This window comes from Microtus oregoni, unplaced genomic scaffold (genome assembly GCF_018167655.1).
Source record: "Microtus oregoni isolate MIOR12 unplaced genomic scaffold, Mior012 000055F_ref0000237, whole genome shotgun sequence".
Taxonomy (NCBI): Eukaryota; Metazoa; Chordata; class Mammalia; order Rodentia; family Cricetidae; genus Microtus; species Microtus oregoni.
In genome coordinates, this window is record NW_024543831.1 from 13851421 (window position 1) to 13865532 (window position 14112).

General features: G+C 41.7%; 1 protein-coding gene across 3 annotated transcripts in view; it reads left to right on the forward strand.

Moving 5' to 3' along the window:
* Window positions 1–14112, forward strand: part of Ptpn9 (protein tyrosine phosphatase non-receptor type 9) — a 79047-nt gene that overhangs the window by 25830 nt on the left and 39105 nt on the right. For all 3 annotated transcript variants that reach the window (XM_041638518.1, XM_041638520.1, XM_041638519.1), the window contains exons 2-3: window positions 11393–11536; window positions 13673–13762. In XM_041638518.1, the coding sequence (XP_041494452.1) occupies window positions 11393–11536; window positions 13673–13762 (234 nt within the window). The remainder of the gene's footprint in view (window positions 1–11392; window positions 11537–13672; window positions 13763–14112) is intronic.

Consider the following 14112-nt stretch of genomic DNA (forward strand, 5'->3'; position numbering starts at 1 on the left):
TACAGTTTCTCTTCTTTTGAAGAAGAGCATCAGCAATTAAAAAAAAAAACAAAAAACAACTGAAACTGACTTTTAAAAATAGTTTGATCAAGAGGTTGTACACTTGTAATTATAGCACTTTAGAGATCAAGACAAGAGGATGGAGCATATCAAGACTCTGGTTGAAACAATAAAGCTAAAATAAAAAAACAGTTTAAGTCCACGGAAATAGAGCAAGTAAATACCTTGGAGGGAAACTGAGTAGAAATCAGCTAGACTCGGGGAAGAGACAGAAAGCTTTAATAAATAAATAAATTAAAAAAAAAAAGAAAAAAAAAGAAATCAGCTAGACTATATATTTTCTAAAAAATAATTAATATGCCTGCTGTATTTCTGTTTATTTATTTGTTTATTCTTTGACAGTGTAATACTTATCAACAATGTGTTTTGTTCATTTCTACCCTCAGCAGCTCTCTCAGTCCTGTGAGTGCTGCCTGTCGGGACGCTGTCGCAGGTTCATGTGAGTTCATGAGCGCAGTGGCTATGCCATGCAGAAGGCAGCCCGTCATCTCTTCCAGAAGTCGCCGCCTTTGTGGTGTTGACAGAACCCATTTAGGGCTGAGTGTTCACACTGCTCAGTTTGAAGTCTCTGCACTCTGCACTCTTGCACGACTCTTGCTCTTTGTGGGGAAAAGTGCCTCTGGTCAAGATTGAGGGCTGCACTGATCTGTGGTTGTAAACATAACTATTTAGGAGCCAGTTTGTCAACAAAGCTATTAAGTGGGGTACTAGTAGTAGATTCCCTCTGAGGGTCTAAGGCCTCCAGAACCATGAGCTTTTGGTCAGGTTTACAGTACCAGACCTGAATTCCCTCTTTTGAAGCAGGTGATGAGTACAAGAGGGCTCTTAGGTGTGGTTGAAGAGGTTTGTTGTAGATGTGAGGGGGAGTATAGCCAGAGGCATCTAGAGTGGCCCAACTGAACTGGGCCAGGAGAAGATAGAGACGGGGAGAGAGTACAAGAAGAAGAGAAAGAGAAAGGAGAGAGGGCAGGAGAGGGGCCCAGGCGCGAGCCAGGAGACCAAGAGACTAGTTCCACCAGATGGACATCAAAATCTAGGTGACTTCTGGTCATCCTATTTCCACCTCTTAAATGCTAGGAATATAGATTTATGCTGCATACACAGTTTGGTACAACGTTAATGAAAGAAATGTCGTTTTAGTTTAGAAATTCAGTACACATTGTAGCAGTGTTGCAAATTTGTGTTTGTTTAGATCCTGTTTCTGTTTCCTCAAAGATTGATGTGGACTCAGTGATTAATAGACATAAAAAGGGCAATAATTCACAGCAAAGGAAAGATGGGAAACAGGCACGAAGTGAAAGTAGCTTACTACAAGCATCTGTCACAGGATAATGGGACTTGAGATATAGAGGTATTGTCTTCATTAGGGTTTTATTGCTGTGAAGAAACACCATGACCACAGCAAGTCTTATAAAAGACATTCGATTGGGGCTGGCTTACAGTTTCAGAGGTTTAGTCCATTATCATCATGGTGAGAAACATGGCAGCATGCAGGCAGACATGCTGGAGAAGGAACTGAGAGTTCTACATTTAGATCCGTAGGCAGCAGAAAGAGACGGCTACACTAGGCCTAGCTTGAGCATATGAGACGTCAAAGTCTGTCTCCACAGTGACACACTTTCTCCGACAAGGCCATACCTCCTAGAAGTGCCGCTCCCTATGGGCCAAGCATTCCAATGCATGAGTCTATGGGGGCCATTCCTATTCAGACCATCACAGGTAGCTTCTAAAAAAACTAGACCTTGAGTCTTTTACTTATTTAGGTGTTCAATCTAGAGTGTCTGGTTACATTTTTTTTTTTTTTCTGAGACGGTTTCTCTGTGTAACAGTCCTGGCTGTTCTGGAACTCGCTCTTGTAGACCAGACAGGCCTCGAACTTGCAGAGATCCGCCTGCCTCTGCCTCCTGAGTGCTGGGATTAAAGGTGGGCGCCACCTCCCCCCCCCCAGTTTATTTGGTTACAGTTTTTCCCCCATGTATGTCTTAGATGAAGTAGTTCCTTTATTGTCATTATAATGAGTGGTCTTTCTGTTGGTGCCATGTGCTTAGAAGCCTTTGCTATAGTCACTGTCCTGCTGCTGTGTAGAGAGAGCATGACCAAGGCCACTCTTACAAAGGGAACATTGAATCGAGGGCTTACTTAGTCACTGTTATATTGCTGTGAATAGACATGACCAAGACAAATCTTATAAAAGGAAGCATTTAATATCAGATGGTGGTGCACGTCTTTAATCCCGGTATTCAGAAGGTAGAGGCAGGCAGATCTCTGTGAGTTTGAGGCCAGCCTGATCGACAAAGTTAGTTTCCGGACAGCCAGGGCTACAGAGTGAAAACCAAAGAAAGGAAGGAAGAAAGAAAAAGAAGCATTTAATTGGAGGGTGGCTTATATTTTAGAGGCTTATTCCATTATTATCATGACTGGGACCATGGTAGCACACGGACAGTTGTTGGAGCCATAACTGAGACCTTTACATCTTGATCTGAGGCAGAGAGAGAAACCTCAAAGCCCACCTCCAGTGACACACGTCTTCAACAAGGCCATACCTCTTGATCCTTTAACCCTATCAAGAGTTCCACTACCTGACCTGTGGGGGCCATTCTTAGCCAAACCACCACAAGGCCTGTAAGCTCAGCTCAGTGGAGACTGAGGTAGAAGAATAACAAGTTCAGTGCCTGCCTGGACTACCAAGGCCAATTTGTGCAGGCTGGGGGAATATGTATCTCAGAATAGAAGGAATAAATCGAGGGCTGGGAATATAGGAGAAAACTGTTTGTGCTTATGATGGCAGTGTTAGTCCTTTTCAGAGAGAAAGGACTTAGAGAAGGGAGCAGATGTAAAAATACTATTCACAGAGCTGCAGATAAGGAATTGCCCCTTTATGGGCTTTTTCTCCTCCTCTTCCTCCTTTTTTTTTTTTCAGATGGATACATATTGTAGGTTTATGCTGTTGGGTAAAATGGATTAGAACTTCTGAACTGTTGTAGGCTGAAGGCACATAACAGGAAACCCAGTTCTAAGGAACTCTGTCTCTACTGAAAGAAATTTTTGTGTGAAAACAGCTGGATTAAAGAAAAAAGAAACAATCATTTATTTAGAGATTTCTGTGTATTAGGTGTGGTCATAGGTGCTTTCTCATCCATTGCTCCGTTTCCCCTTATCTTTTCAGAAGAGAAAACTAAGGCTTAGTGAGGGTCAGTGACGTCTTCAAATAACACACTGAGTGAGCGAGAGGGTGGATGTTTTACTCCCAGACCCACTCTCCGTTGTTCCTTGATGGCTGCATGGGTGCTATCCCAACAGACAGGCTATGCTTTAGGATTATTGTTATTCTGTGCGTTTGTGTGTGTGCACGCTTGTAGAGGTCTTCTGTCAGATGTCTTCCTCAGTCACTTCTATCTTCCTTTTTTTTTTTTTGTTTTTGTTTTTTGTTTTTGTTTTTGTTTTTGTTTTTGTTTTTCGAGACAGGGTTTCTCTGTAGCTTTGGAGCCTGTCCTGGAACTCCCTTGGTAGACCAGGCTGGCCTCGAACTCACAGAGATCCGCCTGTCTCTGCCTCCCAAGTGCTGGGATTACAGGAGTGCGCCACCACCGCCCGGCTTCTATCTTCCTTTTTTGAGACAGGATCTCTCACTAGACCTGGAGCCCACCAATTGGCTAAGCTGGTAGCCTGTGAGCCCCAGTGATTCTCCTGTCTGCCCTCCATCCCCAGTACTGGAATTAATGGGCACACATGCTTTTACGTGGTTTAATTTGGGTGTTGAAGTTGCCTATGTGCAGCAAAAATGATTATCCATAGAGCTATCTCTCCTGTTCTGTGAGGTTTAAGATAGGGTCTCTCACAGGGACTTGCTGACTGCTGGGATTAAGGGTGTGTGCCACCACTGCCCAGCTAAGTAGAAATCGATGGTAAAGGTCAACCAGATTACTGTGTGATCTGAGTGGCTCATTATGACCTGGGTATTATCTGATGCACCAAGCCGTAAAGTTGGATGTACATAGCAGTAGTCCATCATCAAGTGAAGTGGCCTGGGTAGGTCCTGAGGGCACAAGTTTCATAAGAAATTGCTTTTTGTCGTGGGTTTTTTTTTTTTTTTTTTCCTGAGACAGGGTTTCTCTGTAGCTTTGGAACCTGTCCTGGAACTAGCTTTTGTAGACCAGGCTGGCCTCGAACTCAGAGATTTGCCTGCCTCTGCCTCCCAAATGCTGGGATTAAAGTGGGATTAAAGGTGTGCGCCACCACTGCCTGGTGTGTCATGGTGTTTATCATAGCATTAGAAAGCAGTCTAGTACATGCACTGTATTGGATTTTTTTTTTTAATTTAGTTTTTTTCGAGGCAGGGTGTCTCTGTAGCTTTTGGAGCCTGTCCTGGAACTAGCTCTTGGAGACCAGGCTGGCCTCGAACTCACAGAGATCTGCCTGCCTCTGTCTCCCGAGTGCTGGGATTAAAGGCATGCGCCACCACCGCCCGGCTGGATTTTTTTTTTTAATGTGGGTTCCAGTGATCAAATTCATATTATTATTCTTGCACAGGAAATGCTTTTACTTGTGGAAGCATGTTGCTAACCTTAGGATATATGTTTACTAAGAAAAAGTGAGAAACAACTCCCAACTCTAGGAGGGCTTCCACGGGAGGAATTTTCAGCATTGCACATTTAAAGAATTTTATTATGGGACTGGAGAGATGGCTCAGCAGTCAAGAGCACTGAGAACAAGGGGTCAATTCCTAGCACCTATATATTAGCTCATAACTCTCTGTAACTCTGGTTCTGGGGGATCTGACATGCTCTTCTGGCCCTCTTGGACACTGCACACATGTGATGCATAGACATGCATGTAGGCAAAATACCTATATACATAAAATAAAAATAAATCTTTAAAAATTAGTTTTATTTGTTTATTTATTTTTGAAATGGAAGGGCTCATGTATCTGAGTTGGCCTGGAATTCTCTGAGTGGTAGGATTGTAGGCATGTCCTCCCATACCCAGTTTATGTGCAGCTACTTTACCAACCGAGCTACCTCTCCAGCCTTATTTATTGAGATAGGACCTCACACATTTCAGGCTGGCTTTGAAATCACTGTCCTCTGACTCAACTCATGGTAATCCTCCTGCTTTAGCCTCCTTAGTGTCAGGATTATAAGTGTATGCCACTCACTTCCAATCCTGTTGGTTTTCTCTCTGATACTATTATTTCAGTCGCATGTGGATGACGTCCAGTATGTTACCTATTTAATGTCTAGATTTCCTTGCTGTTTTATGGCAGGTTCTCAAGTACCTGTGGCCTTGTTGCCATAGTCAGGAACTTTATTGTTGTTGCTTTTTAATCCAAATATGATTGTGGCCTTTAATACCAGCCCTGGGAAGCAGAGGCAGGGGGATCTTTAGGAGCTCAAGATCAGCCTGATCTACACAGGCATTGTAGGCTAGTTAGGGCTATGTATTGAGACTCTCAAGCAAAAAACCCATGTCAAAATAAGTCCCCAAACCCAAATAAACATGGTTTTGGGAGTGTAATTAAACTCGCAATCTTTTGATTGTGTTGGAACAAATCTTACTTTTACTGGAAGAGTCAGCCGGAGGGCTTTGTGAATGATGGTGCTAGTTTTCAGTACAGTAATTTAGGCCTTTTCCCAATCCTTGCAGCTGCTCAGAACCCTAGATGAAGTCCAACACAGACCTTGAGCTGGAATCGTTTCTAAACTGTGACTCATCTTTTGGTTTGTTCTTTTTTCACCAGGAAATGCACTGAGTATTAATTTGAAGAATTTCAGTTATCCCTCTTAATGAGTATGTTGCTTGTCAGAGTTGCTAGGACATGCTTTTGTGGTAATCCACAGGCCACCAGTGAGTGTATATGTGCTCATTGGCTGTGCATAATCCATGTGTAAGAAGATATGTAAGTCTGTCTTGGAAGATGTGAAGATAAGACCATCCTTTTTGACTTCTTTCATGGGTTCATCTGTTTCACCAGAGGGATGGAGATGCAGGAGGTTGAGGCTGAATAAAACAGGTGGTGTGGATGTGTTTGAATCTGTAAATATCACATCACTGTTTACAGTACATTGGTCTCTCTTCGGGCAGGGCCTTGTACTAGCCAAACCAGGAGGAATTGTTCCCGTGCTTAAAGCCAAGAACAACATCCTGACCAGCAGGGGACAGAGGTCAGCTCAAGGCAACAGCTATTGGAGGATTTTTGCAAAGAGAAAAATAAAAAAAAAACAAAAACAAAAACTTTGGAACTGAGTTTATTAAAAAAAAAGACAGTATAGAAAAGAACACTTGATCTTAGCCAAGTGGCTGAAGACTGATAAGAGAAGGGCCAACACTACACCATGTATTTTTAGAGTTTAGAATATTCACAGTCAGTAGAATGGGGTGGGCACCAGAACTGGAATGTGACAAGAGTGGAGAGATAGATGATAGCCAAAATGTGCAAAGTTTCAGTTACATCTGCATAGGGGGTAATTATAGATAATAGTAAGGTGCTGCTTACTTTACGATTGCTTTCTTTCTTTTTTTTAAAGTTAGTATAAGGGCACAGAGAAAGGCTGGCTTAGTAAGCCTAACACAAGGTGCTGGCCTCTAGAAGCCTTCTGTAAATGTCAATTGCTTTATGTATTTCACTGTAATTATGTTTTTAATATCACCAGACTGATGAATTGCTGATATTATAGCTACAATTTAGCTTATCATTCTACCATACCTTAAGCATTTTTAACTGCTTCATTAAAGCTTAATTGACAGGGGCTGAGGAGAAATTTCAGTTGGTAAAATGCTTCCCATGCGAGCATCAACACCTCATCTAGATCCTTAGGGCCCATGTAGTATAGCTGGCTGTGGTGGGACAGATTTGGAATTCCAGTACATGAGAAGTTGAGACTTTCGGGCCTCAGCAGCTTGATCAGCCACATTAGCCAGTTATCAAGCCGCAGGCCAAGTAAAGACCTTATCTCAAAATAAGGTGGGCAGTGACCGTAAGACAACACGTGAGGTTGACCTCTGCTGTATACACACACATACACACTCCCCACCCCTATACATCTACTTTAAAATTTTTAAGAACGCATTTCAAATGTTTAAATCACAAAAAATAATTATTTCAATTAGTAGATAGGTAATTTGCTTGATTTAATCATTCTACGCTGTATAAGTATGTGTGTATATGTAGGTATAAAATATGCTGTTCCCCATAAACATATCATTTGTAGTACACATGAAAACAATACAAACTAAAAACATGAAACGTCTCTGCAGTGAGTGACACCTTTAATCCCAGCACTCAGGAATTGAAGGCCAGCCTAGTGTACAGAGAGTTCTAGGACAGCCAAAGCTACACTGAGAAACCCTGTCTCAAACAACCAAGCAAACAAATAAAAACTATACCCTGTGTGGGGTTATCCATGTCTTTAATCTTAGCAGTGGCAGGGAGAGGGGGAGTGAGGAAGAGTGGAGCAGAGGCAGGTGGATCTATATGGATTTAAAGCTAGCCTGGTCTGCAAAGAGTTCCCAACCAAAAACAAGAAGAGAAAAACGGTAAGATGTACTTCAAAGGAAGTATATGAAAACCATGTGCAACTGCCACTCTGGTTGTCCTGTTACTTTTGATACATAGACCAGGCTGGCTTGGAACTTGTGGAGATCCTTCTGCCTCTGCCTCTGCCTCTGCCTCTTGAGCATTAGTGTTACAGATGTGAGACATTACATCTGGCCTTGTTTTGTAGCAGTTGCCTGGGAGTTGAAACATTTCATTCTAGAGCAGCAGTTTTCAACTGGTGGCTCACAGCTCCTTTAGGTTTGCATGCCACATATCCTGCATATCAGATATTTACAATTCATAACTGTAGTAAAATTACAGTTATGAAATAGTATTGGAAGATTTTTATGGTTGGGCTCACCATAACATAAGGAATTATATTAAAGAATTGCAGCATTAGGATGGTTGAGAACCAGTCTTCTAGAGGAAGATTCTTTAAAGCTCAGAAAGTTCCAAGTACTAAATTGAAACATTTCTTCCAAAGTAAACAACTCACAAGTCTCAAGAAATTCTTGAAACTAACAAGATACACAGGGACTCTCCTCCTTCCTCATCTACAGCTTCCCCCCCCTCCCCTTTTCCCTCTTAAAGAAATAGGAACAGTTGTTAGAGGTAAGAGAGGAGGCAGAGCTGAGAGCTGTTTGGAGGGGGCTTTCTGATCTGTTGTGCTACCTCAAGTTGTGCAGAGAGCTCTACCAATGCAGCTTTCCAGTATCATCACTCAGGTTGTGGTTGATGCAATTGCCTTTGAATTAACAACTGTCCCTGCACCTGTGATTAATCACAGTAAGCTAATTGGTTTTCCAAATTGCTCTTTGTGTAATTGTCACTTTTGTCTGGAGTTGGTTACTTATCCAGGATGAGTAGACATCAGTTTTCATCTCCATAGTAAGCCTCACCTTACTGTTAGGGTTAGGCTAGGTTTTTCACAGTGAAAGGTCATCTTACCAATTGGGTATGTGTTGATCATATCCCCTTTCTATCTATACAAAGTTTGATAGGTGTCCTCACAGCTAAGCAACAAGAAAGGTGTGTTCTCTTACTCTAGTGTTTTATTTACAAACATCAGAAATCCATTATACAAGTAGATTTAAAAGGTGATTTGTTAAATTGGACATGGTTGCACATGCCTTTAATTCATCATTTGGGATGCAGGCATAGGAGGATCTCTGTGAGTACCATGCCCGTCTGGTTGGTTTACATAGTGAGTTCCAGGCCTGCCAGAGCTACACAGTGAAACCCTTTCAAGAAAAGTGTAAAAGGTTATTGGTTCATCAAAAAAAAAACAAAAAAACAAAAAACCACACCCCATTTGTGGCCTTTCTGGCCTACTAGGGCTTTGTTTGGGCTTTTGTGCCTGCTTTTCTTCTTTTTTTCCTCATTTTGATGCTGGCCACTCACTAGAAGGTGCACCTCTACAGGTGGAACACAAATGCTTTCCTTGAGGAACATTCTAAATTTGTTCTCTTATCTTCTCTGCGATTCAGTGCTGTGGTCGGGCTTTGGGTGGCTGAGGAACAGTGTGCTGCTTTTCTGAAAGCTTTTTTTGGTGGTCTGCTTCTTGACCCCATGCCCTGTGCTTAGTAGTTTTCTGCTTCTCTTTCCCAGTGGTGTGTGACATTGCCTCACTTGCCAAGCTCTAAGACTCAGCTGTGCTCCAGGCCTTGGACTTTCCCCTGGTTTAGAAAGGTCTTTTGTGGTTTTCCTAGAAAATTGGGGATGAATCGGGTGCTATGTGGTAAGGTATGCTGATCCTTGTAGGGTTCTAGTTTGATAGTTGTTTAAACAGGATGTAGCAATTTGGATTGGATTTGGGAGGGAGGATTGTTGCCAATTCTCTGATATAGGCCATTGACCCTATCCTTTCCCCCTTATTTTCCTTTTGTTTGTTTGACCCGGTCTCATATGGCCCAGGCTTGACGTCTGTGTAGCAAAGGATGGCTTTGACCAGTTCCTGATCCTCCTATCACCCCTTCCCAAATGCTGGGATTATGGATATGTGCCACAACACCCAAGTCTCCTTTGCTTTCCTACCCTGTCTTTGAGATGGGATTTTGCTATGTAGCCTTTGATTGGCTGTGTAACCAGGGTGGCCTAGAATTTAGGACCAATTCTTCTTTGCTTCTTTAGTGCTGAAATTTCAGGCATATATAACCCTTATTTCGCGACCCTTCTCCTCTTTTGAGGAAAGGTCTCAATTATATAGTACTGCCTGTCTTACTTAATATGTAAAAACAGGGTAGCCTCAAACTCCCAAAGATCTGCCTGTCTCTATGATGGGATGAAGGCCGTGTGCCATCGTGCCTAGCCTCGCCCCCTTATTTTTCATCATAAGTTAGTGAAGAGAGATTTCCCTAGTCCATGCTCACATAGTAGGCTGGGTGTCATGCCTTTGGAGCAGCTTCAAGTTTAGTATTTTTTCCTCGGCATTGGTGGTAGTTGAAGAAAAAAGTATGGTTTAATATGAGTAGATACATCTTTTTGTTGTTATTTTTTTGAGTCTGGGTCTCACTAAACAACTTTGGCTGGCCTTGAACTCACAGAGATCCTCCTGCCTCTGCTTCTTGAGTGCTGGGATTAAAGGCATGTGCTACTTACTATGCCCAACTGAGTAGGTACATCATAATTGTGAGTTGATTGACAGATAATATGGGTATAGTTAAAATTAAGAAATTTTTTAATTTTTGAACTAATAACCAAGAAAAGTTTCTAGATGGGTAGAACAGAATCACAACACAGTAATCTTTTAGCCATTCAAAATATACGTGCACAAAAATCCCAATTTAAATAATTCTAAAATGGCTGAGTGGTGGTGGCGCACACCTTTAATCCCAGCACACGCAGAGGCAGACAGATCTCTGTGAGTTGGAGGCCAGCTTGGTCTACAAGAGCTATTTTTGGGCTGGAGAGATGGCTCAGCCGTTAAAGGCTAGGGTCACAACCAAAAATATAAGAGTTTGGTTCCCAGCACCCATGGCTGTCTCTCCAGCCATCTTTTTTTTTTTTTTTTAAAAAAACAACTATTTCCAGGACAGGCCAAAGCTACCGAGAAACCCTGCTTGAGGTGTGTGTGGGGGATTCTAAAATGAAGAAATAGCTGTTTTGGCTAAAGCCAAAGTACTGGCAGAGTGCTCTATTCCCAACTCTTAGGAGGAGTTATTTCTCATTATTTCTTCATGGGTCCCAGACCTGTTTCCTCTCTCTGATTTGATTCTACTTTCTGGCCTAAAATGTAAAGAATAAAATTACACAAATTTTAACCCTTTTAAAATATTTTTAACGCTTTATTGGTTTATTATATGTGCAGTGTTCTGCTGTATGCTAGAAGAGGGCACCGGATCTCATTACAGGTGGTTGTGAACCACCATGTCGTTGCTGGGAATTGAACTCAGGACCTTTGGAAGAGCAACCAGTGCTTTTAACCTCTGAGCCATTTCTTCAGCTTCTTAAAATATTTTTTACATTAAAATCTAAAATTCCTTTTATTTATTTGTTTGTGTACTCATTCGAGCATGTGGAGGTCAGAGGACAATTTGCAGGGATTTTCTTTTCCTTCTCCCATGTGGGACCTGGCGATTGAACTAGTGGCAGATGTTTTTACATGCTAAACCATCTTTTTTTTTTTTTTTTTTTTTTTTTTTTTGAGACAGAGTCTCGTGTAGCCCAGACTGGCCTAAAACTTCATATGTACCTGAGTCTTGTTTGGGGAACAAATAATAATCTTTGCCTGCTGTCTCTTTTATATTTCCAAAATATGTTCTCTTCTTACTAATTATTCTTTCTTTGTTTATTAAACAGGCTACCAAGCAGTTTCTTGAGGAGATCAACAAGTGGACAGTTCAGTACAATGTTTCTCCACTCTCTTGGAACGTGGCTGTCAAGTTCCTCATGGCCAGAAAGTTCGATGTGCTTCGTGCTGTAGAGTTGTTTCACTCCTACAGAGTACGTGGGTCATGTGGTCTGTAGCAGTTGAGCTAAGTATTGCTGTTCTTTGTGCTCTCCTCACACACACTGGATCAGCGTCCAGCAGCTGGGAGAGCTGAGGTTGGACTGGCCAGCTCCTGGAAACACTCTGTATGTCCCCAGAGTTTGCTGCGATGGTGGAGGCTAAGGAAATTCCTTGGTATCAGCCTGTGACAACTTCTCCTCGAAGTCTGAGTCTTTGCTCTTCTCTGCCTCCTGGCTGACCTATTTGGTACACTTCACAGGTGTTTGAGGTCCTTTGAAGTTTTACGAAGCTGCCGTTCTGATGACTGAAGAGCTTACAGAGAGCTGTTCAAGAAAGGGGGGGGGGCTGTTAACTCTAGAAAAGAAAAACAGATATTAGCTAAGTTCTGTTCTTAGAAGTTACTTTTTTTAAATTTTTAAAATATATTTTTTTATTTTATGTGCATTGATGTCTATGTGAGGGTGTCAGACTTGGAGTAACAGACATTTGTAAGCTGTCATGTGGGTGCTGGGAATTGAACCTGTATCCACTGGGAGAATAACCAGTACTCCTAACCGCTGACCGTCTCTCCAGACCCCTTGTTTCTTTCTTTTTTTTTTGACACAAGTTTTCTCTATTTCCTGGAATTCACTATGTAGACCAGGATGGCCTCAAACTCATGGAGTTTCTCTGTCTCCTGAGTGCTGGACCAAAGGCGTGCACCATCATGCCTGACCACATAGCTACAATACTAACAGTGCCGTGATTGCTACCTAGAAGAGGGAGTAAATACACTTACAGATGTGTTCTGATAAGAGAGTAGTACTCTGGAAGAGCATTTAGCTAAGCAAAGGAAGCATTCCTAAAAGAAATAACTTCTAGCTGGACATAGTGGGTCATTCCTTTAATCCTAGCATTCAGGAGGCAGGGGCAGTTGATCTCTGTGAATTCCAGGCCAAGCCTGTTCTATATATTGAGGTCTAGGTCAGCCAGGGCTGAATAGTGGCACCTTGTTTCAAAAACAAAACCAAACCAAAAAACCACACCTAAAGGATGGGTAGGAATCAAGCCCTGGTGAAGTATAGTAAAGAAAGCAGTGTGGGCTGGAGAGATAACTTAGCTGTTAAAGGTTTACAACCAAAATACAAGAAACTGTAAGTTCAGATGCCCAGTGCTAGAAAGTAAAATTTAGCGAAGCCAGAATGTTTAGTAGGAGTCAAGGTGTGGTAAAAGACTGAGAGCGCAGATCAATAAAGCCAGGTCGTTAAGGCCTCAGAAATCCATTAGTAATACAAACAACATGGTAGGGGTTTCCATATTTGCATTCCAGAAAGATTTTGACATAGTAGTTTTTGGAGAGTGTGTCTCAGCTGTTACCCTGGAGCCAGAAGGTCAGTTTAAGGACTGTTAAATTTACAAGGAGAGAGAATGGCAGTATTATTAAGCACATAATGTCAGGGGAGGTGGAGAAAAGTAGGACAGAGCTGCTTAAACTAGTGTGTGAGGAGAGGAGTTGGGTATCTGGATTGGGATGAGTGAGTTAAGATCATGCTGGCATTCATTAATTTAGGAGACAGGAAAGTGGGGTGGGTTCATGGTAGAAAGAAGGACATAATTTTAATTTGTCTGTGCCTGTGGGATATCCAAATAGACATGTCTGTCCTTTAAGCAGATAGAATATGAGCATGGGCTGCAGAAAAGAAATCTGCACTAGGGCTGGAAAGATGGCTCAGAGGGTAAGAGCACTGGCTGCTCTTCCAGGGGTCCTGAGTTCAATTCCCAGCAACCACATGGTGGCTCACAGCCATCTGTAATGAGACCTGGTGCGTTCCTTGCCAGCAGTACCTTGTATGCTTAATAAATAAATAAATCTTTAAAAAAAAAAAAAAAAAAAAAAAGAAATCTGCACTAGAAACAGAGATTTCTAAATGACCAACTAGAGCGACTATTGGAGGCATCAGAAGAGTTCCCGGTAAGGTAGCTTTGGACAGAAGTGTGGGAACAGTTAACTGCCCTGGAGTGCAGGCATGTTACAAAGGAATTCACAATTCATTTATATTTCTAACATGCCTTAACTCCGAGCTATGTAAAGTTGTTCTGGATATATCGTATTTCCATATTAATTCATCTCTTTATTATTTCCTTTTTAGGAAACAAGAAGGAAGGAAGGCATTGTGAAGCTGAAACCTCATGAGGAACCTCTCCGTTCTGAGATCCTCAGTGGAAAATTTACCATCTTGGTGAGTCTTTAGAGCCTGTCTTGGCTTTGTTACTTTCTCTTGTCCTATTTGGATTTTTGTGCCTAGGTTCCTTATCAAAACATTTTGCTACTAAATTATTCTAATAATAGTTGAATAATTACTAATTGAAAATTACTAGTTATTAATAATATTTGAATTATTGAGCTTTGGAGTATAGACGTAAACATTTTTCTTCATTGATCCATCTAAGTTGTTGGTCAGCATCTTGGGAAGGCTAACAGAGTGTCAGAGCATAGCATACCCTTACTTAATGGAAGCTCTCGTTTATAGAGATCTCTTGGTCTCTCAGATGAATATGTAATAATATGTTTAAGGTAGCACGGAAATCA